This window comes from Bubalus kerabau, chromosome 1, assembly GCF_029407905.1.
Source record: "Bubalus kerabau isolate K-KA32 ecotype Philippines breed swamp buffalo chromosome 1, PCC_UOA_SB_1v2, whole genome shotgun sequence".
Taxonomy (NCBI): domain Eukaryota; kingdom Metazoa; phylum Chordata; class Mammalia; order Artiodactyla; family Bovidae; genus Bubalus; species Bubalus kerabau.
Window position 1 is genome coordinate 213,474,011 of NC_073624.1, and position 24,095 is coordinate 213,498,105.

At 40.4% G+C, this 24,095-nt stretch overlaps 1 protein-coding gene across 1 annotated transcript in view; it reads left to right on the forward strand.

The window, feature by feature from the left end:
* Positions 1-24,095, forward strand: part of HSPA4 (heat shock protein family A (Hsp70) member 4) — a 54,166-nt gene that overhangs the window by 12,431 nt on the left and 17,640 nt on the right. The window contains exons 4-9 of the mRNA XM_055553642.1: positions 4,178-4,300; positions 12,981-13,080; positions 13,726-13,859; positions 16,560-16,804; positions 21,255-21,331; positions 22,539-22,690. Of these exons, the coding sequence (XP_055409617.1) occupies positions 4,178-4,300; positions 12,981-13,080; positions 13,726-13,859; positions 16,560-16,804; positions 21,255-21,331; positions 22,539-22,690 (831 nt within the window). The remainder of the gene's footprint in view (positions 1-4,177; positions 4,301-12,980; positions 13,081-13,725; positions 13,860-16,559; positions 16,805-21,254; positions 21,332-22,538; positions 22,691-24,095) is intronic.

Genomic DNA, 24,095 nt, shown 5'->3' on the forward strand with positions numbered 1-24,095 from the left:
TATGATTGAAATACAGTATTTTATGTCATCAGATCAGTGTATAGAAGTGAGTAGCCATTCCCTCCTCTAGGGGATCTTCCCAACCTAGGGCTCGAACCCAGGTCTCCCACATTGCAAGTGGATTCTTTACCAGCTGAGCCACAAGGGAAGTCCAAGAATACTAAAGTGGATAGCCTAACCCTTCGCCAGCAGATCGTCCTGATCCAGGAATTGAACTGGAGTCTCCTGCATTGCAGGCGGATTCTTTACCAACTGAGCTATCAGGGAAGCCCTTGAGAATGCTATCAGATCAATGTATATCATACCATTCTAGTTTTAACTTGTAATGAAAATCGTTACAAATGCTTTGGAAAAGTCTTGCTGGTGAAGACCATTTGGCTTTTTTTTTTTTTTTTAATGATCTGGCTTTTATTTGGGAGCCATAGGTGGCACTGTTAATAGGGGTTAAACAGATAGGTGGTGATGATGTGAAGTTAACTTCTTGTCTTGTTTTCTAATGCAGCAATCTTCCCAGTAGTCTTTCTGGTATGATTTTAGTGAGTGATTACTGGAAGAGCAAGAAAAGAAATCAACACTTGAAAGTCACTCCCAGATACGTAGTCATACTCTTGACAGTAGGATTGGAAAGTGGTGATGTTCTTTTGGAGAAAAGGGAGTTTAGTCTTTGCTATCTCTGGAACATCTAGGAGAATCTCTTTGTGAAGCATGACATGAGCTGATCATTCGAAAAAGATGAGAGGCTGAGCAATGGGTATAGTGAACACGTCTGTCTCTTGCACTCAGGTGGTAAGAGGAATCCAGAAGTATGTTTGAGCTTTCCAGGCAACCGAGTTTAGAGAAAGGATATTTGATGTTTGAGACACCCCATTTGGAGAACTAAGGATCATGGGAACAGGTTCAAGTCCAAGAGATGTTGAAAATTGTGGGAAAAAGATAGTTTTGCAGTTGTAGCTGAGAATTCAGTTGAATTTGAAAGTAAAGAATTCTGATAACTGAAAAATGATCACTGGCTTTACTTAGGGTATTTTCAGCAGTAATTTAAAAACAGTTTTAATGGGCCTAATGATGGATAAGAAGTGCAGAGGAGGAAAAGAAACGGAGATGAGGAAATGAGGATTACTTAATAGTTATGAAAGAAATAGGGTGGGTATTGGCAAATTTAGTCAGAAGAGCCAAGGGAGGGAGAGACTAGGGAGAACCTGTGGATCCAAGTATGAGGCTGGAGGAATTTTGGAAGACTTACATGAGAAAAGAAGAGGTAGCCTTGAAAGAGGCTCACTGGGAGGATTATTTTCCCATCTGTATTCAGTAAGGTGAGAAACTATTCTAAACCAGAATAAATTATAGTTGGGTTTGGGAGGGAGAAGGTGAGAAGATGGTGTTCAAGTTGGAGCTGGAGCTAAAAGTACAGAGTTGACATTTTTTGGTCTGTGTTGTAGTTGGGAAGTATGGACGTGGAATAGGACCTTACCTTAGGCAGTCTTTTCTGCATTTACAGTTTGTACCCTTGTCAGAATTTCATACCTTTATGCATGGTGTAGGATATCTTGAAGGTGTCAGCAGTTACTTATTTTGTCAGGTCTGTCCTTGATGTTGGGACTAAGACAGTGAATAGTCAGTTCAGTCGCTCAGTCGTGTCCGACTCTTTGTGACCCCACGGACTGCAGCACGCCAGGCTTCCCTGTCCATCACCAACTCTTGGAGGTTGCTCAAACTCATGTCCATCGGGTCACCAGATCTGACAAAAACTATTGCCTTAGATTGGATCCTAATTGAGGTGATGATTATAAAGTCAACACAGTGAGCAAAGTAAAGTATACATAGTATGTCAGATGGTAAAATAGTTTCCACCACCAGGCCCTTTAATGGAGGGGCAGTATGGGTTATGGGGAGCTACACACCAGTTTGCTTCTTCCCAGGTAGTTTTCTCAAATTTTGCTGGTGGTCAGAACATACCGTTTACATAGTGGTCCTCATGAACGCAGATGAAAGGAGCAGTGACCCTACAAGAGACTGACTCAGACTTGCTTGTGAGTGTCCAGGAGTGTCTGGAGGAGGCATGAGTCGGTGGTGGATTGCTGCAGGGTTGGGGACACTGAGTGTGGCAGTGTGTGCATGGGACCTTTTGAAGGAGGTCACCATTACCTTCATTACTTCCACCACAGTTTGGTCTCAGGTCAAACAGGGAGGGAACACAGCCCTGCTCATCAACAGAAAATTGGATTAAAGATTTACTGAGCATGGCCCCACCCATCAGAACAAGACCCAGTTTCCCCCACAGTCATTGTCTCCCATCAGAAGCTTCCCTAAGCCTCTTACTCTTACCTGTCAGAGGGCAGACAGAATGAAAACCACAGTCACAGAAAACTAATCAAACTGATCACGTGGACCACAGCCTTGTCTATCTCAGTGAAACTATGAGCCATGCTGTGTAGGGCCACCTAAGACAGACGGGTCATGGTGGAGAGTTCTGACAAAACGTGGTCTGCTGGAGAAGGGAATGACAAACCACTTCAGTATTCTTGCCTTGAGAACCCCATGAAAATACGAAAAGGCAAAAAGATATGACACTGAAAGATGAACTCCCCAGGTCAGTAGGTGCCCAATATGCTACTGGAAAAGATTGGAGAAATAACTCCAGAAAGAATGAAGAGATGGAGCCAAAACAAACAATGCTCAGTTGTGGATGTGAATGGTGATGGAAGTAAAGTCCAGTGCTGTAAAGAACAATGCTAGCAAGGTAATGCTCAAAATTCTCCAAGCTAGGCTTCAATAGTACGTGAGCTGAGAACTTCCAAATGTTCAAGCTAGGTTTTGAAAAGGCAGAGGAACCAGAGATCAAATTGCCAACATCCCTTGAATCACAGAAAAAACAAGAGAGTTCGAGAAAAACATCTACTTCTGCTTTATTGACTATGCCAAAACAAAGCCTTTGACTGTGTGTATTACAGCAAACTGTGAAAAATTCTTCAAAAAATGGGAATACCAGACTACCTACCTGCTTCCTGAGAAATCTGTGTGCAGGTCAAGAAGCAACAGTTAAAACTGGACATGAAACAACAGACTGGTTCCACATCAGAAAAGGAGTATGTCAAGGCTGTATGTTGTCACTCTGCTTATTTAACTTACATGTAGAGTACATGATGTGAAATGCTGGGCTGGATGAAGCACAAGCTGGAATCAAGATTGCTGGGAGAAATATCAGTAACCTCAGATAGGCAGATGACACCACCCTTATGGCAGAAAGCAAAGCAGAACTAAATAGCCTCTTGATGAAAGTAAAAGAGAGTGGAAAAGTTGGCTTAAAATTCAACATTCAGAAAACTAAGATCATGGCATCCGGTCTCATCACTTCATGGCAGATAGATGGAGAAACAGTGGAAATAGAGACAGACTTTATTTTGGGGGGCTCCAGAATCACTGCAGATGGTGTCTGCAGCCATGAAATTAAAAGATGCTTGTTCCTTGGAAGAAAAGCTATGACCAACCTAGATAGCATATTAAAAACCAGAGACTTGACCTTACCAGCAAAGGTCCATCTAGTCAAAGCTATGGTTTTTCCAGTTGTCATGTATGGCTATAGGAGTTGGACTGTAAAGAAAGCTGAGTACTGAAGAATTGATGCTATTGAACTGTGGTGTTGGAGAAGACTCTCAGAGTCCCTTGAACTGCAAGGATATCAAACCAGTCATTCCTAAAGGAAATTTGTCCTGAATATTCGTTGGAAGGACAGATGCTGAAGCTGAAACTCCAATACTTTGATGTGAAGAACTGACTCATTTGAAAAGACCCTGATGGCTGGGAAAGATTGAGGGCAGGAGGAGAAGGGGATGACGGAGGATGAGATGGTTGGATGGCATCACCAACTCGATGGACATGAATTTGAGCAAGCTCTGGGAGATGGTGATGGATAGGGAAGCCTGGCATGCTGCAGTCCATGGGGTCGCAAGAGTCAGACATGACTGAGCTGAATTGAACTGAATCTCATCTCCAGGTATCCTGGTTGGTAAGCATGTTAACAAGCTAAAAGTGACCTTTAAATTATTTTTGCTTCCAAAACTAGCTTTCTGAATTTCCTCTTGAGATAATGTTCCACTGATGATTTATAAATTATTCATTTTAGGTTTTTAGGACATGAAGAAATACAATGTTTAGATTCTTTTGTTTTTTATTGCAGGTGAAGTATATGGAGGAGGAACGTAGTTTTACCACGGAGCAGGTGACTGCCATGCTTTTATCCAAACTGAAGGAGACAGCAGAAAGTGTTCTTAAGAAGCCTGTTGTGGACTGTGTTGTTTCAGTAAGTTTCATCCCTACGCATTATTAGGGTCTATGAAGAAGCAGAAAGAAGAAAGCTGTTAATTGAAAATAAAATTGCTTTTTGTCTTAGGTGGTAACCGTTATTTTAAGAACTTTTCAGATTGGTTCTCATGAATTTTTTTTCCTTCCCTAGTTTTTGCTCTTGCTTCTATTCTGTCTGTTTAAAGGCTTATCTTTGACTAAGCCCGCTTCTTCCTGGATTCCTTCTAGCACCCCACATAGTGCCTGGCACATGGTAGCCTCTTGTTTGTTGAATTAGTTGAATACTCTTAATAAGAAATGCTTTTTCTCTATTCCTGTCTCTGTATCTTTGCTGTTTTTATATCCAGCACTAAGGGCAAGACAGCAGTAGACTTCATCTTGTATTTTCCACTTGCCTATTTAGATGGAAACCTGGCTGTTTACAGTTTTGTGCTTGTAGTATGCTGGCGTCCTTAGGTACTGTTGAAATTTAGGTGGTTGAATTTGCTTTTCCAGTGAATCACCTCATTCTGCATCAGTTGTTATCTGATATTTTAGTTCTTTGGCTTCTTTTGTCTTTCTAAATTTTTATTAAAAAATTTTTTTTGACGTATAGCTGATTTATAGTGTAATTTCCCTGTATAGCAGAGTGACTTGGTTATATTGAATACATTTATATATGTATACATGTAATGTGTTAGTTGCTAAGTTGTATCTGACTCATTTGCAACCCCATGGACTGTAGCCTGCCCAGCCCCTTTGTCCATGGAATTCTCCAGGCAGGAAGACTGGAGTGGGTTACTGTTCGCTTCTCTAAGGGCTCTTCCCCACTCAGGGATGGAACTCAGGTCTTATGCATTGCAGGCAGATTCTTTATCGTCTAAACCACCAGGGAAGCCCCATATATATGTGTGTGTGTGTGTGTGTGTGTGTGTGTGTGTGTGTGTGTGTGTGTGTATGTGCATATATGTATTCCTTTCCATTACGATTGTGACAGGATATTGAACATAGTTCCCTGTGCTGTACAGTAGAACTTTGTTGTTTATGGGCCTATTTTGTCTTGATTTTGGTGCACTGTTATTTCACCCCATAGTCTTTGTCTGATGGAGTTCTTGTTTCTTGTCTATCTAGTAAAATCGTACTGACTTTTGTCAGGAAGAACTGGATTATGGCCCATAATCCACATTTGGAGGACGCAAAGAAGAATGCTACTTCCTTTAAAGAGCTCAAATTCAATACAGGCACTGTTTCTTAGATGGTTTCTGCTTTCCCCCAAATCTCTAGTGGACTTTCAGGTTTCAGTGGACATTTCCCCCACCTACTGTCCTAACTTTGATTCTGAATTTTGCTCTGTATTCAGTTCAGTTGCTCAGCCGTGTCCAACTCTTTGTGACCCCATGAACCGCAGCACGCCAGGCCTCCCTGTCCATCACCAACTCCGGAGTCCACCCAAACCCATGTCCATTGAGTTGGTGATGCCATCCAACCATCTCATCCTCTTTTGTCCCCTTCTCCTCCTGCCCTCAATCTTTCCCAGCATCAGGGTTTTTTCCAATGAGTCAGCTCTTTGCATCAGGTAGGTAAAGTATTGGAGTTTCAGCTTCAGCATCAGTCCTTCCAATGAACACCCAGAACTCATCTCCTTCAGGATGGACTGGTTGGATCTCCTTGCAGTCCAAGGGACTCTCAAGAGTCTTCTCCAACACCACAGTTCAAAAGCATCAATTCTTTGGCACTCAGCTTTCTTTATAGTCCAACTCTCACATCCATACATGACCACTGGAAAAACCATAGCCTTGACTAGATGGACCTTTGTTGGCAAAGTAATGTCTCTGCTTTTAATATGCTGTCTAGGTTGGTCATAACTTTCCTTCCAAGGAGTGTCTTTTAATTTCATGGCTGCAGTCACCATCTGTAGTGATTTTGGAGTCCAGAAAAGTAAAGTCAGCCACTGTTTTCACTGTTTCCCCATCTATTTCCCATGAAGTGATGGGACTGGATACCATGATCTTAATTTTCTGAATGTTGAACATTAAGCCAACTTTTTCACTCTCCTCTTTCACTTTGATCAAGAGGCTCTTGAGTTCTTCACTTTTTGCCATAAGGGTGGTGTCATCTGCATATCTGAGGTTATTGATATTTCTCCCAGCAATCTTGATTCCAGCTTGTGCTTCTTCCAGCCCCATGTTTCTCGTGGTGTACTCTGCATAGAAGTTAAATAAGCAGGGTTACAAAATTTGCTCTGTATAGAGGTAAATTTTATGTAAAATGGCAAGACTGCCTGATATGCATTTCCAGCTTTTGGGATCAAGTTAAAGGGTGAGGGATTAAGTTATGTGTTGCGGGTCCTTGAGAATTTTGGTGATTTACTTGGAGAGTTTACAAGACTCAGAATAAAGCCATATTCATGGCTAAGATTTATTATAGTGAAAGGATGCAAAGCAGAGTCAATAAAGGGAAATGGTATGTGGAGAACATCTGGAGGAAACCAGCTAAAAGCTTCCAAGAGTCCCCATCCATTGGAGTTAGGCCAGAAGTGCTTAATTCCTCCAAAAACAAGTTGTAACAATACACGTGAAATATTATACACCAGGAGAGTTCTGCCTGAGGCTCAGTCCAGGATTTCTGTTGGAAGTCATTCACAAAGGCATGCTATACCTTGGATGTACCAAAATACGAGAATTCCAGAAGGAAATTTAAGGATAAAAACATAAACTATGTTGTACAGTTTAGGCACAGTGAATGATTTAGGGAAATTTTGCTTTTGCTTTAGGGAACTACTTATTCAGATTCCTGGATCCAGGGAAGGGCTAACCTTGCCATCGGGCCTATCTAAGGATAGTGGTCTCTGGCCTCTATGTGAACTCTCTTCTGTGCAATTGCTGCTCTAGATTTTGGTGCTATGGTGTATCTGATTGCTATGTAAATAGGGCCTGGGTGTATTTTGTTCTATTTGTAAACTGATTATTGTTAAATATAAGCTTTATATTTTGGGAAAGGTAATAATAGCCCTTGTGTTCGAATCAAATCACATGTATAAAAGGGTGTATGGGAAGCTTTAGCACCTCTGCTACCTACTAAGTAGATTTTCCTTTGCAGAGATTACTAGTTTTACCATTTTGTTACAGATCTTTCCAGAGGTTTTTATGTACGCAAGCAAGTAAGTATAGGTCCTTCTTTACTTTTATTTTTCTTTTAATAAATTTTGGACGGTTTACCTTATTTGTTCCATAGCATTAGAGAGGTGCTTCGTTCCATGTAGTGGAGCAGAATGTCCCAGTTTATGCATGTACCATAATCTATTAATATTTAACCATAGTCTCTTTTTTGGGGCGTTTCCTTGGTGGCTCAGCTGGTAATGAATCCTCCTGCAACAGAGGAAACCCTAGTTCAATTCCTGGGGTGGGAAGATCCCCTAAAGAAAGGATAGGCTACCTACTGCAGTATTCATGGGCTTCCCTGGTGGCTCAGACGGTAAAGAATCCACCTGCAATGCAGAAGACCTAGCTTTGACCCCTGGGTTGGGAAGATCCCCTGGAGGAGGGCATGGCAACCCACCCCAGTATTCTTGCTTGGAGAATTCCCATGGACAGAGGAGCCTGGTGCGCTACAGTCCATGGGTTCGAAAAGTCGGACACGACTGAGCGACTAAGCACACAACACAGCACGGTCTCTTCCTGTTGGATATCTCGGTTACTTCCAGATTTTGTCTGTTTAATTGCCAAGAATATTTCAGTGAGTAAAAATTGGACAAATACATTTTGCTCTTACATGATAAGTTTGTAGGTTATTGGCTAACTTCCTAGAAGTGCAGTTGCTGGGACTGAGGATACATATGTTTTAAATTTTAACAACTATTGTTTAATTGCCCTTTAGAGAGTTTGTACTAATTTATACTTATGTCAGCAGTGCATAAGAGGGCTTGTTTGACCACAGCCTCATCAGCTCAGCTTATTGGCACGTCAAATAATTCTGATTGATGAATAATGGTAGCAAAGTATGTGCAATTTTGATATTTTACTTTTTAGGTAAACTTGAATGTTTTAGAATTTATAAACCATTTTGTATTTCACTTTTTGTGAAATATTCCTATCCTTTCCTCATTTTATTTTGAATTTATGGTCTTCAGTTTTTTAGAAAACATTTTTTAAAATCCTTTTCTCTACTGCATTTTTAAAACTTCTAATTAAAAAAAATTGTTTATTTTTGGCTGTGCTAGGTCTTCGTTGCCGCACAAGCTTTTCTCTAGTTGCTGCAAGTGGGGCTGCTCTCTGGTTGTAGTGTGTGGGCTTCTCATTGTGGGGTCCTCTTCTGTTACAGAGCATGTGCTCTAGGGCATGTGGGCTTCATTAGTTGCAACTCCAGGGCTCTAGAGCACAGGCTGAATAGCTGTGGCCCGCAGGCTTAGTTGCTCCGTGGCATGTGTGATCCTCCTGGATCAGGCATCGAACCTACGTCTCCTGTGTTGGCAGGCGGATTCTTTATTAATGAGCTACCAGAGAAGCGTGGTCTTCATTTTGATTTGTAGTTCTTTGAATATTAGAGAGATTAGTTCTTTGCTGTTTTATAATGCGAGTTGCAAATATTTTTCCTCATTAGGTTATTAGAATTTCTTAATGAATCAAATGTTTCAGTTCTGCTCCCCCTTTTCCTTCCATAGCAAAACATTATCTTAGCAATTGCTCTCATTTGGCACCTGATTGACATCAAACCAAAGATATCAGTCCAACAGACGTGGGCTGTGATCACTTGTAAACTTAACATTCGTAGGTCTCAGTGCCTGTGAGCATTAGAACACCTGCCCCTCCTTCTGATCCCTTGTGTGCGAGCTCAGTCATGCCCAACTCTAGCCTTCCAGGCTTCTATGTCCGTGGAATTCTCCGGGCAAGAATACTGGAGTGGGTTGCAGTTTTCCTCCTTCAGGCGACCTTCCTGACCCAGGGATCAAACCTGCATCTCCTGTGTTGGCAGGCGGATACTTTACCACTATGCCACTTGGAAAGCCCTCTTCTTATCCCTTTGTTGTTCAGTCACTGAGTTGTGTCTGTCTCTTTGCAAGCCCATGGACTGCAGCACGCAAGGCTTCCCTGTCCTTCACCATCTCCTGGAGCTTGCTCACACTCATGTCCATTGAGTCAGTGACACCATCTAGCCATCTCATCCTCCGTCACTGCCTTCTGCTCCTGCCCTCAATCTTTCCGAGCATCAGGGTCTTTTCCAGTGGGTTGGCTCTTCCCACTAGGTGGCCAAAGTATTGGAGTTTCAGCATCAGTCCTTCCAATGACTATTCAGGGTTGACTTCCTTTAAGGTTGACTGGTTTGATCTCCTTGCAGTCCAAGGGACTCTCAAGAGTCTTCTCCAGTACCACAGTTGGAAAGCATCAGTTCTTCAGCACTCAGCTTTCTTTATAGTTCAACTCTCAAATCCGTACATGACTACTGGAAAAACCATAGCTTTGACTGTATGGACCTTTGTTGGCAGAGTTATGTCCCTGCTTCTTAATAGCTAAGTTTGTCAGAAGCTTTTCTTCCCAAGGAGCAAGTGTCTTTTAATTTCATGATTGCAGTCACCATCTGTAGTGATTTTGGAGGCCAAGAAAATAAAATCTGCCACTATTTCCACTTTTTGCCCATCTGTTTGCCATGAAGTGATAGGACTAGATGCCATGATCTTAGTTTTTTGAATGTTGAGTTTTTAAGGCAGCTTTTTCATTCTCTTCTTTCACCACTCATCAAGAAGCTGTTTAGTTCCTTTTCGCTTTTTGTCGTTAAAGTGGTATCATCTGCATAACTGAGGTTGTTTATATTTCTCCTGGGAATCTTGATTCCAGGTTGTGATTCATCCAGCCTGACATGTCACATAATGTACTCCACATGTAAGTTAAATAAGCAGGGAGACAATATACAGCCTTGATGTACTTCTTTCTCAATTTTGAACCAGTCTGTTGTTCCATGTCCAGTTCTAACTATTGCTTCTTGACCTGCATACAGATTTCTCAGGAGACAGGTAAGGTGGTCTAGTATTTCCATCTCTTTTTTGACAATTTGTTGTGATCCACACAGTCCAAGGCTTTAGCGTAATCAATGAAGCAGTAGTAGATGTTTTTCTGAAATTCCATAGCTTTATCTGTGATCCAACGGATACTGGCAATTTGATCTCTGGTTCCTCTGTCTTTTCTAAATCCTGCTTGTACCTCTGAAGTTCTTGGTTCACGTATTATTGAAACCTAGCTTGAAGGATTTTGAGCATGACCTTGCTAGCATGTGAAATGAGCACAGTTGTATGGTAGTTTGAAGATTTCTTTGGCATTGCCCTTCTTTGTGATTGGAATGAAAACTGACCTTTTTCAGTCCTTTGGCCACTGCTGAGTTTTCCACATTTGCTGGTGTATTGAGTGCAGCACTTTAACAGCATCATGTTGTGGAATTAGAAATAGCTTAACTGGAATTCTATCACTCCACTAGCTTTGTTCGTCATAATGCTTCCTGAGGTTCACTTAACTTCGTACTCCAGGCTGTCTGGCTCTAGGTGAATGATCATGCCATCGTGGTTATCTAGGTCATTAAGACCTTTTCTGTACATTTCTGTGTATTCTTGCCACCTCTTCTTAATCTCTTCTACTTTTTTTAGGTCCTTGCTGTTTCTGTCCTTTATTGTGCCCATCTTTGCATCAAATGTTCTCTTGGTTTCTCCAGTTTTCTTGAAAAGATCTCTGTCTGGTCCTAAATCTGTCTTAGGTGCGCTAACAGTGCTGGCCACAAGGTGGTGGAAGAGTCATGGCACTGCATTCTGCTGGGATTGGAAACCAAGTAGCACCTTGAAAGCAAGTGAAAAGTTCTTTTTTCTCAGGCGACTGGACTCCAGATAGGGTCCCAATCATGCTTACTCAACGTACTCTGCTTGGGTTGGAATGATGATAAGGGCTATCCTCCCCAGTAGCACAGGAGAGGATTCACAAGCTGGTTTATACTTTTTTTAAAAAGAGATCGAGTGTCAAGGAAGTCTTGTCTCAGGGGATGGGACAGAGAACTCACAGGTTGGCTCTGCTGGCCAGGGGAAACACTGATTCCAGCTTAGCAGGCTTTGTATGACGAGTCCTTTCCCAAATCCATGAAAATACTCAGAGCTCATCAGACCATTTAACTTATATGCAGTTTTCAACTGTCAGAGGAGGTCAGGACTGTGTGGCCTGGGGCTTTTACTAGGATCTTAATTCAGGATTAGCTATTCAAAGCGTGAAATAAGAGGGAATACATTTTAAGGATCAAGGCTGCTCTTTGTATCCGTGCTGAGGGAATAATTTTAGACATGATTGGTATAGAGAAAAGTGGACACTGGGCAGGGCACAGGCCAACTTTCAGGTCCAGGCTTCTTCAGTGGTATGGTAGAAGTGGGACCTCAGCCTGGGGTCCAGCTTATCCTCTGCAAGGCTAGTTGCCTCAGCAGGTGCAGCTCATGAGCAACTTCAGGAGAATGAAGACGTGAGACATGATCAGGCCAAATCAGAGCTCCTAAGACTACTCTACCAGCTTCTGGCACAGCATCATCTTGAACTTGAATTGTGTATACCCAGAAAAGGCTGAGGAGGAGGCAATGGCAAGCCACTCCAGTACTCTTGCCTAGAAAATCCCATGGACGGAGGAGCCTGGTAGGCTGCAGTCCATGGGGTCTCTCCAAGTCGGACACAACTGAGCGACTTCACTTTAACTTTTCACTTTCATGCATTGGAGAAGGAAATGGCAACCCACTCCAGTGTTCTTGCCTGGAGAATCCCAGGGACGGGGGAGCCTGTTGGGCTGCTGTCTGTGGGGTCGCGTAGAGTCGGACACGACTGAAGCAACTTAGCAGCAGCAGCAGAAAAGGCTGAGCACAGCCAGCTGCTTCTCTCCGTCCTGGGAGAGGTGCATGGAGATGATAGTGGGGAAGTAGTGCCAAGCTTGTGAGCAGCGAAGAAGGGCACAAACATGTTTAGCCAGGAGAAGCTTGGAGCCAGGCTGTAATCACACAGGGTCAGTAGCACAAAAAACACCCAGCAGGTGCACAAAGATCTCAGAGGCAGTGAATCCTAGCCACTGCACCAGCTTCCAGAACAAGAAAAGCATGATGCAGATTGAGTGAAGCAGGGCCCAGCTGAGCGTCCCACACACCGGGCTGTGCCCCCACTCCCATGGGCCTCTCTGATGCCTGCTGTTGTTGCTGCCAGGTGAGGGAGAGGTAGCGAGCAGTCCTGCTTGCTGTGGCCCTTGGCCCCAGTACCACTGATTTCCCGGCCACATCTTGGGACCCAGCACTGGCCACCAGAGGATGCTCATCTTGACCTGCTGGTTCTTTTGGGTTTTGTGTTATATTTAGAAAATCCCTTCTTTTTTTTCCCCCTTCTTTCTTTGACAGTAAATATTGCCTTTTATTCTGATAGTCATGAGTTTTAAAAAACATTTACATCTTTGGTTTGAAATATATTTTGGTATTTGGTGTTTAGTAGGGATGCAACTTTATTTTCTGTATGGCTGTCCATTTGTCCCAAGACTATAGAATAGCCTAGATACGCTGTACTGCTTTGAAAGATTTCCTTGATCATATACAGAGTAAATAGCTGTAGCTATTTGAGGGCATTTCTGGATTTTACTGTTTTTTTGACAGGTGTATTTTAAATCAGGAATCTCCATAATAATGGTAAATTAAAAAATTCTTTTTATAGGTTCCTTGTTTCTATACTGATGCAGAAAGACGATCAGTGGTGGATGCAACACAGATTGCTGGTCTCAATTGTCTGCGATTAATGAATGAAACTACTGCAGGTAAGTGACTATTAACTGAATTTTTTTTTTTTACTTGCTCAATCTCAAAGGTTGTGAAATCTTAAAACCCTAGGGTTTCTTATTCCATATTTTACTTGGAGCACTTACCAGTATTTTTGGGTACTCTGTCACATATGAAGAGTTTACTTGACAGGTATTTTTTCTGTATCTTCATAGCACTTTGATATTTAATTGCATGCTTTTTTGGAAAGGAAGTGCATTTATTACATGTTTGGAGCATTGCTTTGGTTTAAATATTGGGTTTTTCTCCCAACTTGTGGGCCGGTAGAGTCAGAGGGGTGGGGTTTATAAAGCAAGATCTCAGGAGGCAGAATATATGGGAATGTTGAGAGATGGCACAAGGGAATATGGGGAAAATGTTTGGAAAAGTGGGAGAAAGTGGTTTTGGAAAAAATTGCCACAGTTGCTGGAACTGGAACTGGAAACATTAAGGAAGCCAAAGTGAAATGAATGTCAACGTATATCTCTTCGAAGTCAGTGTTATTCGTGAATAAACCATGCAGAGCTTATAAGGATTTTGAATCTTTTTTTTGCAGCTGTAAATCTGTTTTTTTCCTATGTAAATGAATTTTAAGTTTACTACTAAAATGATAACATTATGTTTATTTTTGTATTATTGTGTAGTTGCTCTTGCATATGGAATCTATAAACAAGATCTTCCTGCCTTAGAAGAGAAACCAAGAAATGTAGTTTTTGTAGACATGGGGCATTCTTCTTATCAAGTTTCTGTATGTGCATTTAATAGAGGAAAACTTAAAGTAAGTATATTTTTCCCAGGAGACTGTATTACAGATGTATGACAATTAGAAATTCATGAGAGGCAACTTAAAGTAGTTGGTTATGGAGTTGTGTTTCGGGGCTTCCCTGGTGGTCCAGTGGTGAAGAATCGTCCTGCCAATGCAGGGGATGTGGGTTTGTTTTGTGGTCCAGGAAGATGCCACGTGCTGCTCAGCAGTGAAGCCTGTGTGCCACAACTACTGGCCCTGTGCTCTAGAGCCCTTGGGCTGCGACTGTTGAGCCTGGACGCCACAGGGACTGAAGCTTGTACGCCTAGAGCCTGTGCTCTGCAGCATGAGAAGCCACTGCAACTAGAGGAAGCCTGCTAGAGAAAGCAGTGAGGGCCCACCTCAGCCATAAATAAAGATATCTCAAAGAATTTTGTTGCAGTAGTGGAAACTTGGTATGAGCCATCTGAACTAGAAGTTAGTTGTGTAGGGGTGGGGTGGAAGTTGGAGGCCCAAAGTAATTTTTGAGGTGTTGACAAGATAATGAAGCAAAGAGCATAGAACTTGAGGAAAAAGTCCTTAGATTCCTGAGCCTGTTTTTTTTGTCTGTGATGTGGGGAAAATAATGCTTGCCTAGCGGGTTTACTAGGGGGAGTCTTTAACGTATAGTCCCTTCAGGTGTCTTAACACTGAGGATTAAGAGATGATAAAGGTATTCTCTTAAGGTTTTGAATGTTCTGGGAACAGGGTGGAGTGACTAGAACTTGGCTGGCCAAAAGAAACCCACCTAGGACTTCTAGTCTAGATGTCTAGGAGAAAGCAGTTTTGTACACAGAGAAGTCTAGTAATGTTAATGGCAAAGAGGGACCGGAGGGTGATGCTGGTCACAGTTGAAATAAGCTTTTTTAGTATGTGTATACACTTCCTATATTAGTCTCTTTATTAAAGTAAAATTTATGTAGAGTGAAAGGTATAGATTTTAGGTGTTCAGTGAGTTAAAAATTTTTTTTTAATTGAAGAAAACTACACTTCAGTGTTGTGTTAGTTCCAGGTATTACAGCATAGTGATTCAGTTATACATATATTGGTAAATTCTTTTTCAGATTCTTTTTTCCTTATAGGGACAATTACAAGATTGCAAAATACTGAGTGTAGTTCCCTGTGCTATACAGTAGGTCCTTATTGGTTCTCTAGTTTATTTATAGGCGTGTTAATCCCATCTTCCTAATTTATCCTTCCCCCTCAGCTTCCTGTGGTTAACTTTGGTAACCATAAGTTTTTTTCCTTTGTGGGTCACAGTCAGATTGATAGTGTTTGCTAGTTCCTCAGTGGTACATAAAATCAGTTTTCTAGCTTGGTGATTTTATCTAGAATGTACTTAAAAACCAAGGATAATCTGCATATTTGCTTTAATTACTTGGGTTCTGTATCAGGGTTTTTGCTGCCAGCTCTAAATTGGCTTTCTGCTCCCCCAACTTGGGGGTTGGTCCAATGGAACTACCTATCCCAGAATAAGTATTTTTTCGATTTGAAGGGTATTTTGAGTTTCTCTTTGTTTGTCAAAGAAACAGTCCCTTGTTTCTTTGAAAAATGGACTTGATTCTGCTTTATATTCTGATTTGTCCCCCCCCCCCCCTTTTTTTTAATATAAAGCAGATCTTGGGGATGGTTGGGAAATAAGAGGATCATGATTTTTACAGATACAAATGATGGACCAAGTGTTATTCTCAGTGTTTAAGCTTTACTTTTATCTATAATAGGATTATTTCTAAATTCCAGTTTATAGTCTCACTTCTTAGACAGCAGGTATTGGCTGTAATTTAGCCTTGTCTTTGAGTCAGAGTGATGTGTATTAGTATTTGCTTCACTATCAGCTGTCACTTGTCAGTTTTCCAATTACAGTTTAAATTTAACTATCAAAATACTTACTATAGAATCATACCAAATTTGGAAACATATATGTATGAAGGAAAGACATTTATGATCTTACTACAGTTTGATATATTTCATTCTAGTCATTTATGAAAACAAAATTGGAATTACACAGAACTGTACTCAGTTCTGTATTTTTTTTTCTTTCTTTCATGAGATCACTCACTAAGAAAAACTTCCTGAGGACATTTAACATTCTTTGAAGAGATAGTTTTGAGGGTGTTGGTCATCACTTAGCCAGTTTTCTATTATTGAATCTTAATTAGATCTTCTGATTTCCTTTAGAGATTTAGAAAAGGATAACCCAACCTAATTATAGTCTTCTATGTTGAATAGAAACAGATTACTGTGAGTTAAGGCTTTAGCATATTTTCTGGTGGTAAATTGCATGAAGCTAAATAAGCCTTTGGTATTATTTGCAGTTTTGTGGTAGAGATAAGACTAGAACTGTATATGACATGTTAGTGTATTGGCTCTTGAATTATAATTATTGTTTGGAGTCAGATTGGTGTAGTGGGGAAGGCATAGGTTTTAAAATTGAGATTGGGTTTTGAATTCTACTTCTACCACTTAATATCTTTGTGACCTATAGATTGTCAGATCTGTCTAGATCTGTAAATTGAGGGTTATGATGTCTCATTTCATAGTGGTTGTAACCTTGTTTAAATGACATATGAACATTGCCTTGTTTCGACCTTAATGTCCCTTACCACCTTTTTATTAAGTTTACCAGTTAAATATATGTCATGATAAAATTTTAAATTGGTTAGTTTTTTAACTAATTATCATCTTTTCTCAAAGGTTCTGGCCACTGCATTTGATACAACACTGGGAGGCAGAAAATTTGATGAGGTGCTAGTAAATCACTTCTGTGAAGAATTTGGAAAGAAATACAAGCTAGACATAAAGTCCAAAATCCGTGCATTATTACGACTGTCTCAGGAGTGTGAGAAACTCAAGAAATTGATGAGTGCAAATGCTTCAGACCTTCCTTTGAGCATTGAATGTTTTATGAATGATGTTGATGTTTCTGGAACTATGAATAGGTAACCATATTAATATTTTGATGGTAAACTGAACTGTGGTGTTTCTCTATATTAGCCTTAATTATCTAATTGTTGAAGTTATTATGATTGTTACAACTTCAGATTTTGTAGGTAAAAATTAGAGCCCATTCAGGATCTTGCCTTTAATGTGAAGGCTGAGTTTGATTATTCAAATAATTTCAACTAATTGGTTTGTTCTGGTTAATTGGTTAATTGAATGTTCCAAGAAATTGGCAGTTCTTCAACATGTGCCTGTGTTAAACGTGAGTCACTAGTTTTCATAAATTCAGGGCAGAGTGCTTTAATGCAGAATTATATGGAATTTGCTTTAGTCATTGACTCAGAAATTGTGTTTTTGAGTAATTCAGTATCACTTGAGACAACAGGTCTTTTTGTATGACATGATAAGAATTCTGGGTAATTTGATGTTTCAGGGTTATCCTTAGAAACACCCAGAATGTGTCCGTTACCAGGTCAGGTTTCGTGGATTTTTTTCAGGATGTGAACTCTACTTACTGGTAGAATTCAAAGACGACTATGGATTGTTTGGGAAAGTGTGGCCTGAGCCATGCTCAGAATGTTGAGATGGGCATCAGAATTGCTTCTAGTCTGCCAGAATTAGATTACTGTGCCTAGTAACCAGATTGTAGTCACCTTTCTTGTCTACTTGAAGTGATGGTTTTCATTTTAATTTTTTTTTCATTAAACTGTAGCTTTCTTGTGTTTGTATAATGTATTAGGTGGAATCCTACACTATATGTTTGGCTTCTTTTGTGTCTGGCTTCTTTAACTTAATGTTTCTAAGTTCATCCATGTTGTATGTGTTTGTACCTCATTGCTTTTTATGGCAAGTAATATTCCATTTGTGTGGGCATATCACATTTTATTCATCCATTCATCAATTACTGGACATCTGTGTTTCCACCTTTTAGCTTTTGTGATGAGTGCTTTATAAACGTTCACCACAAGTTGTGTGAGTATCTTGTTTCATTTCTTTTGGGTGTGTAGCCAGGAGTGGAATTGCTTGGTCATGTGGTAATTATATACTTAGATTTTTGTGGAATCACCAAACTATTTTCCGTATGTCCAGTGCATCTCTAATGGAAGTGCTCACTTCCCTCCTAAAAGCTCAGAAATACTTATTTCACATAAAAATGAGTAAAATGCTGAGTTACCATATGATTCAGCATTTCTGCTCTTAGGTATATATCCAAGAGAACTGAAAACACATTTACACAAAAATTTATGCACAAATGTTCATAGCACTATTTATGATACCCCCAAAATGGAAACAACCCAGATTCACATCAACTGATAAACTAGATAAACAAAACTCAACTGATAAACAAAATATATGTCCATATAATAGAATATTATTTGGCAATTTAAAAACTGTCGTATAGATGCATAGTATAGCATGAATGAACCTTGAAGAGTTTATGCTAGAGGAAGGAAATAAGTTAAAATTACTACATTTTGTCTAATTCTGTTTATATGAAATGTCCAAAATGAGTGGTTGCCTAGGGCTAGGGTTTTGGTGGAGTTGGAAGAATAATGTTAATGGCGGTAAAAATACTCTTTTAGGGTGATGAAAATGTTTTAAAATTGATAGTGGTGATGCTTGCACAATTCTGAATATACTAAAAGGCATTGAATTGTGCACTTTAAATACGACACTTTTTGTGTCATTTTTATTGTATGTGAATTTAAATTTCAGTAAAACTTTATAAAAAGGAACGACCTCTGCCACTGCTGTCTTTCTAGAATGCTCTGTGTACTTCGTTTTTCATGTTTTTATTATGGACATTTTCAAATATGCAGCAAAAGTGGAAGAATTTTACAGTGAACATTCTTATCCTGCCACTTAGGCTCTACCGATAATATTAACTACTTGTTTTTTCACCTACCCATTGATCTGTCCGTCCTTCTGTCTACCCATCAGTTTTATCTTTTGATGCATCTCAAAGCCATCTATCTAGACACTTTTAAGTATGCGTATTAACCAGAGTTTAATGTTTGTAGTTTTTGGTTTACTTTACATAAAGACATGCTCGAGTTTTAAGTGTCATTTGCTGAGTTTTGACAGTTGTATGCATCCTACAAACCACTACTCTCCATCCTTTTAGAAGTTTTCTCAGGGCTCCATCCTCAAGGGCAGCCACTGATAAGGTCTTTTATTTTGAGGGACATAGATTACGTTTACCTTTTCTAGAAGTGTAAATGAAATCATACAGTATTTCGTCTTTTGTGTAAGACTTCTTTGGTCAACATGAAACTGAGATTCATTTAGTTCAGCAGTCCCCAACTGTTTTGGCAACTGGACCTGGTTTTGTGGAAGACAGTTTTTCCACAGATGTTGGGGGTAGGGAAGATGGGAATGATTCCTGGATGATTCAAGAACATTACATTTATTACGCTGCTGCTGATCTGACAGGAGGTGGAGCTCAGGTAGTGATGTGAGTGATGGGGAATGACTGTAAATACAGATGAAGCTTGCCCTCCAGTCACTTCCTGCTGTGTGGCCGGGTTCCTAACAGGCCGAGGACCAGAGCTGGTCTGTGGCCCGGGTTTGGACCCCTGACTTAGTTGTTGCATATATCATCTGTCCTTGTGTATTGCTGCCTAGTGTGACGCTGTAGACTTAGGTTTTCTCCTACTACTGGACTCAACTCTTTCCACTTTTTTGATATTAGGAACAAAACTGTCATTTTAAACTTGATTTTGGTTGCTACACATCCTCATCAATATTGGTATTAGTGATCTTGAATTTTTGCCATTCTGGTGGGTGCATTCTATACCTCTTCTGTTTTTCTTTTTTTGAGATGTAATTTGTAAAAGTTAACACATTTATAATTCAGTGGGTTTTAATATATTCATAGAATTGTGCAACCATTACCACAACCCAGTTTTAGAATATTTTCATCACCTCATAAAGAAACTCTAGATGAGCTATTGTTCTGTGAAAAGACATGGGAAAATCTTAAATGTATATTTCTAAGCAATAGTAGTCAGTCTAAAAAGGCTGTATGATTCCAGCTATATGACATCCTAGAAATATTTGACATTGTATATGGCATTCTATGTGATAATGATATGACATTCTAGAAGAGAGAAAACTGTGGAGACAATAAAAAGATCAATGGTTAGAGGTTCAGTGGAAGGGAGGGATGAATAGAGTATGGAAGATTTTTAGAGTAGTGAGACTGTTCAGTACGGTACGGTAATGGTGAATACTTGCACCATTTGTCAAATTATGTAGAACCTTAATTTATACTACCATGTATCAGTATTGGCTCATCAGTTGTTAGAAATGTATCTTACTAATGCAAGATGCTAATAGGGAAACTGAGTTGGGAGTAAGAGGTATATGGGAATTCTCTGTACTTTCTGTTTATTTCTCTGTAAACCTGCTGCTGCTGCTGCTGCTAAGTCACTTCAGTCGTGTCCGACTCTGTGTGACCCCATAGATGGCAGCCCACGAGGCTCCCCCATCCCTGGGATTCTCACTGGAGTGGGTTGCCATTTCCTTCTCCAATGCAGGAAAGTGAAAAGTGAGAGTGAAGTCACTCAGCCGTGTCCGACTCTTAGCCACCCCATGGACTGCAGCCTACCAGGCTCCTCCGTCCATGGGATTTTCCAGGCAAGAGTACTGGAGTGGGGTGCCATTGCCTTCTCCCTCTGTAAACCTAAAACCAGTCTAAAAAATAAAGCATTAGTTAAAGGGAAAAAGATTCCCCTTACCCAGTAACTTGTCTTTCCCCATCTGCTCTTCCTGTCCTTAGCCCTAGGCAGTCATTAATCTACTTTGTCTCTTTGGATTTAGTTCTGATAATTTCATATAAATGGGGTCAGTCATATAATATGTCTTCTTTGTGATTGGCTTTATTTTACCTAGCATAATGTTTTCAAAGTTCATCCACGTTTCAGTGTGTAATCAGTCCTTTTTATTATTTTCTTCCCTTTTTGCTGAATACAGTTAATGGATATTAGGGTTTTTCACACTTTTTTGCCTCTTGTGAATAATGTTGGTGTGACCATTTATGTGCAGAGTTTCGTGTGGTCACATGTTTTCAGTTATGGAGAAACACCTAGAGTGGCATTGCTGGGGCATAGGGGAGCACCATGTTTAATATGTTGCTGCTGCTGCTAAGTCGCTTCAGTCGTGTCCGACTCTGTGTGACCCCATAGACGGCAGCCCACCAGGCTCCCCCGTCCCTGGGATTCTCCAGGCAAGAACACTGGAGTGGGTTGCCATTTCCTTCTCCACTAATATGTTGAGAAATTGCCAAACTCTTCAAAAGTGGCTGTAACATTTTATGTTCCTGCCAAGAATGTATATGAGGTCCAGTTTCTCGGCATCTTTGCCAGTGCTTGTTATGTCTGTTTGATTATAGTTATTTATTCTACATAAAAGTGGACTGTGACTTGACCTGTTGTTTTTTTTTCATAGAGGCAAATTTCTGGAGATGTGTGATGATCTCTTAGCTAGAGTGGAGCCACCGCTTCGTAGTGTTTTGGAACAGGCCAGTAAGTATTTTTGTGATTAAATTGTTCATCTTGGGCTGTTTGGAGAATGTTAACTCTCCCCACCCCTCCATCCCCAGTTGTACCAGTTTTCATTGTATGAACTACTTCAGTGCTACATTAAACTTCTTTTTACCAATATCTTCTCCCTGCAGTACCTCCAGTAGTATCTGGGAAAGTCTTAATAGTTTTCCCCAGAAACATAATTCAGACAGATTCAAAGATGGGTTTAATGTCTTAGGTATTTCATGGTGGTAAAAATTATCTTTAGCAATGTTGCTGTGGTAGTTTTGTGGGATTTTCTGTCAGTGAATCTTGTTGACTAAGAAGGAGGTGGATATGATAACCATATACTTAATTTAATCTCAGGGTAAAAGGTAGAAGTTTGATTTAAGAATATATTACTACTGTTGTTTCCCAAATCTTTGACAGACCTTTTCCTAGAGTCCACTCTTGTACTCTGATCTTGACACAGGCTCAGATATGAAAATGGAGGGATTTTGACAAATGTATGTTCTTTTCATACTGGTACAGCCCATTTCTTTAAATAGCCCTTCTCAACAGATTGTCACTCAACAGATTGTTGCATAAAATGTAAGCAGGAAGCCAGGTGGTATTAAGAGGTATTTTATGAATGACAGCAGAGCCTTGGGTGGTACCCTCTTTCCTTCTGTTATGGGGAGACTGACCCTGTGTCGTAATCTGAGCCAGCAGAGCCCTGAGGTCCCTCGACTGATACTCTCAGACTGTATCCTGAAGTCTACTTAGTCTTAGTCCACACAGGCCTGTCAGGCTGGGTCAGACAGAACTTCCTTACCACTTTGTGTCAGCCTTTTATTTTCTTTATGACTAGCTTAACTATTGGTGTTTTAACACTTGGTGTGAGTCTTTCTGAGATTGCAGGACTTCTGCAGTATATAGGACTTTAGATATTCCTCACCCTCACCTCTTAAATCTCAGTACTGCTGTGCCACCCTGCCCTCATTGTTTTGAGCATTAAAATACAACTACCTGCTTCCAAATGACACACACTTTTATGTGTGTGTGTGTATGTTACTGTGGAGGGGATGAAGAGTGGTGGTGGGTTTTCTTAAATATTTGTGAATTATTTTGTTGTGATAAGATGTTATATTGCTCTTTTGTTTCATTGTAAAACACGAATTGAAAGATTCTTTTAATCTAAATGTCTATTCTAATTGTTTTTAAATAGAGTTAAAGAAAGAAGATATTTATGCAGTGGAGATAGTTGGTGGTGCAACACGAATCCCTGCAGTGAAAGAGAAGATCAGCAAATTTTTTGGTAAAGAAATCAGTACAACACTAAATGCTGATGAAGCTGTTACTCGAGGCTGTGCATTGCAGGTGAGCTTGCTTTCTTTCACAGGCAGCCACTGACAGGTTGTTGTAGCAGTCCAGCAGTGGCTAATGTATCCAGCTAGTCTGAGACTAGCTCCTGATTTTAGATGTAAGATTCTGAAACATTTGTTTTAAAATTGATACTAGAGGTGGCCTTCATAAATGGAATTATTTGTACTATATAACATGTAATAAGATGAAAGAATTTACTAGAAACATAAGTAGGCCTGAAATACTACATGAATTTGGCATATTTGTTACATGAAGTAGTGTTATACCTCAGTTAAATAAAGGTTGAGATTAATGGAAAAATAATAAGGAATAGCTAGATTAATGGGTGATTTGACAAATGACAGACACTTATAAAACCACTTATTTCAGTTCAGTCGCTCAGTCGTGTCCGACTCTTTGTGACCCCATGAATCGCAGCATGCCAGGCCTCCCTGTCCATCACCAACTCCCAGAGTTCACTCAGACTCACGTCCATCGAGTCAGTGATGCCATCCAGACATCTCGTCCTCTGTCATCCCCTTCTCCTCCTGCTCCCAATCCCTCCCAGCATCAGAGTCTTTTCCAGTGAGTCATCTCTTCTCATGAGGTGGCCAAACTACTGGAGTTTCAGCTTTAGCATCATTCCTTCCAAAGAAATCAGAATGGACTGGTTGGATCTCCTTGCAGTCCAAGGGACTCTCAAGAGTCTTCTCCAACACCACAGTTCAAAAGCATCAATTCTTCGGCGCTCAGCCTTCTTCACAGTCCAACTCTCACATCCATACATGACCACTGGAAAAACCATAGCCTTGACTAGACGGACCTTTGTTGGCAAAGTAATGTCTCTGCTTTTGAATATGCTATCTAGGTTGGTCATAACTTTCCTTCCAAGGAGTAAGTGTCTTTTAATTTCATGGCTGCAGTCATCATCTGCAGTGATTTTGGCGCCCCCAAAAATAAAGTCTGACACTGTTTCCACTGTTTGCCCATCTATTTCCCATGAAGTGATGGGACCAGATGCCATGATCTTCGTTTTCTGAATGTTTAGTTTTAAGCCAACTTTTTCACTCTCTTCTTTCACCTTCATCAAGAGGCTTTTGAGTTCCTCTTCACTTTCTGCCATAAGGGTGGTGTCATCTGCATATCTGAGGTTATTGATATTTCTCCCAGCAATCTTGATGCCATCTTGTGCTTCTTCCAGCCCAGCGTTTCTCATGATGTACTCTGCAAATAAGTTCAATAAGCAGGGTGACAATATACAGCCTTGACGTACTCCTTTTCCTATTTGGAACCAGTCTGTTGTTCCATGTCCAGTTCTAACTGTTGCTTCCTGACCTGCATACAGATTTCTCAAGAGGCAGGTTGGGTGGTCTGGTATTCCCATCTCTTTCAGAATTTTCCACAGTTTATTGTGATCCAC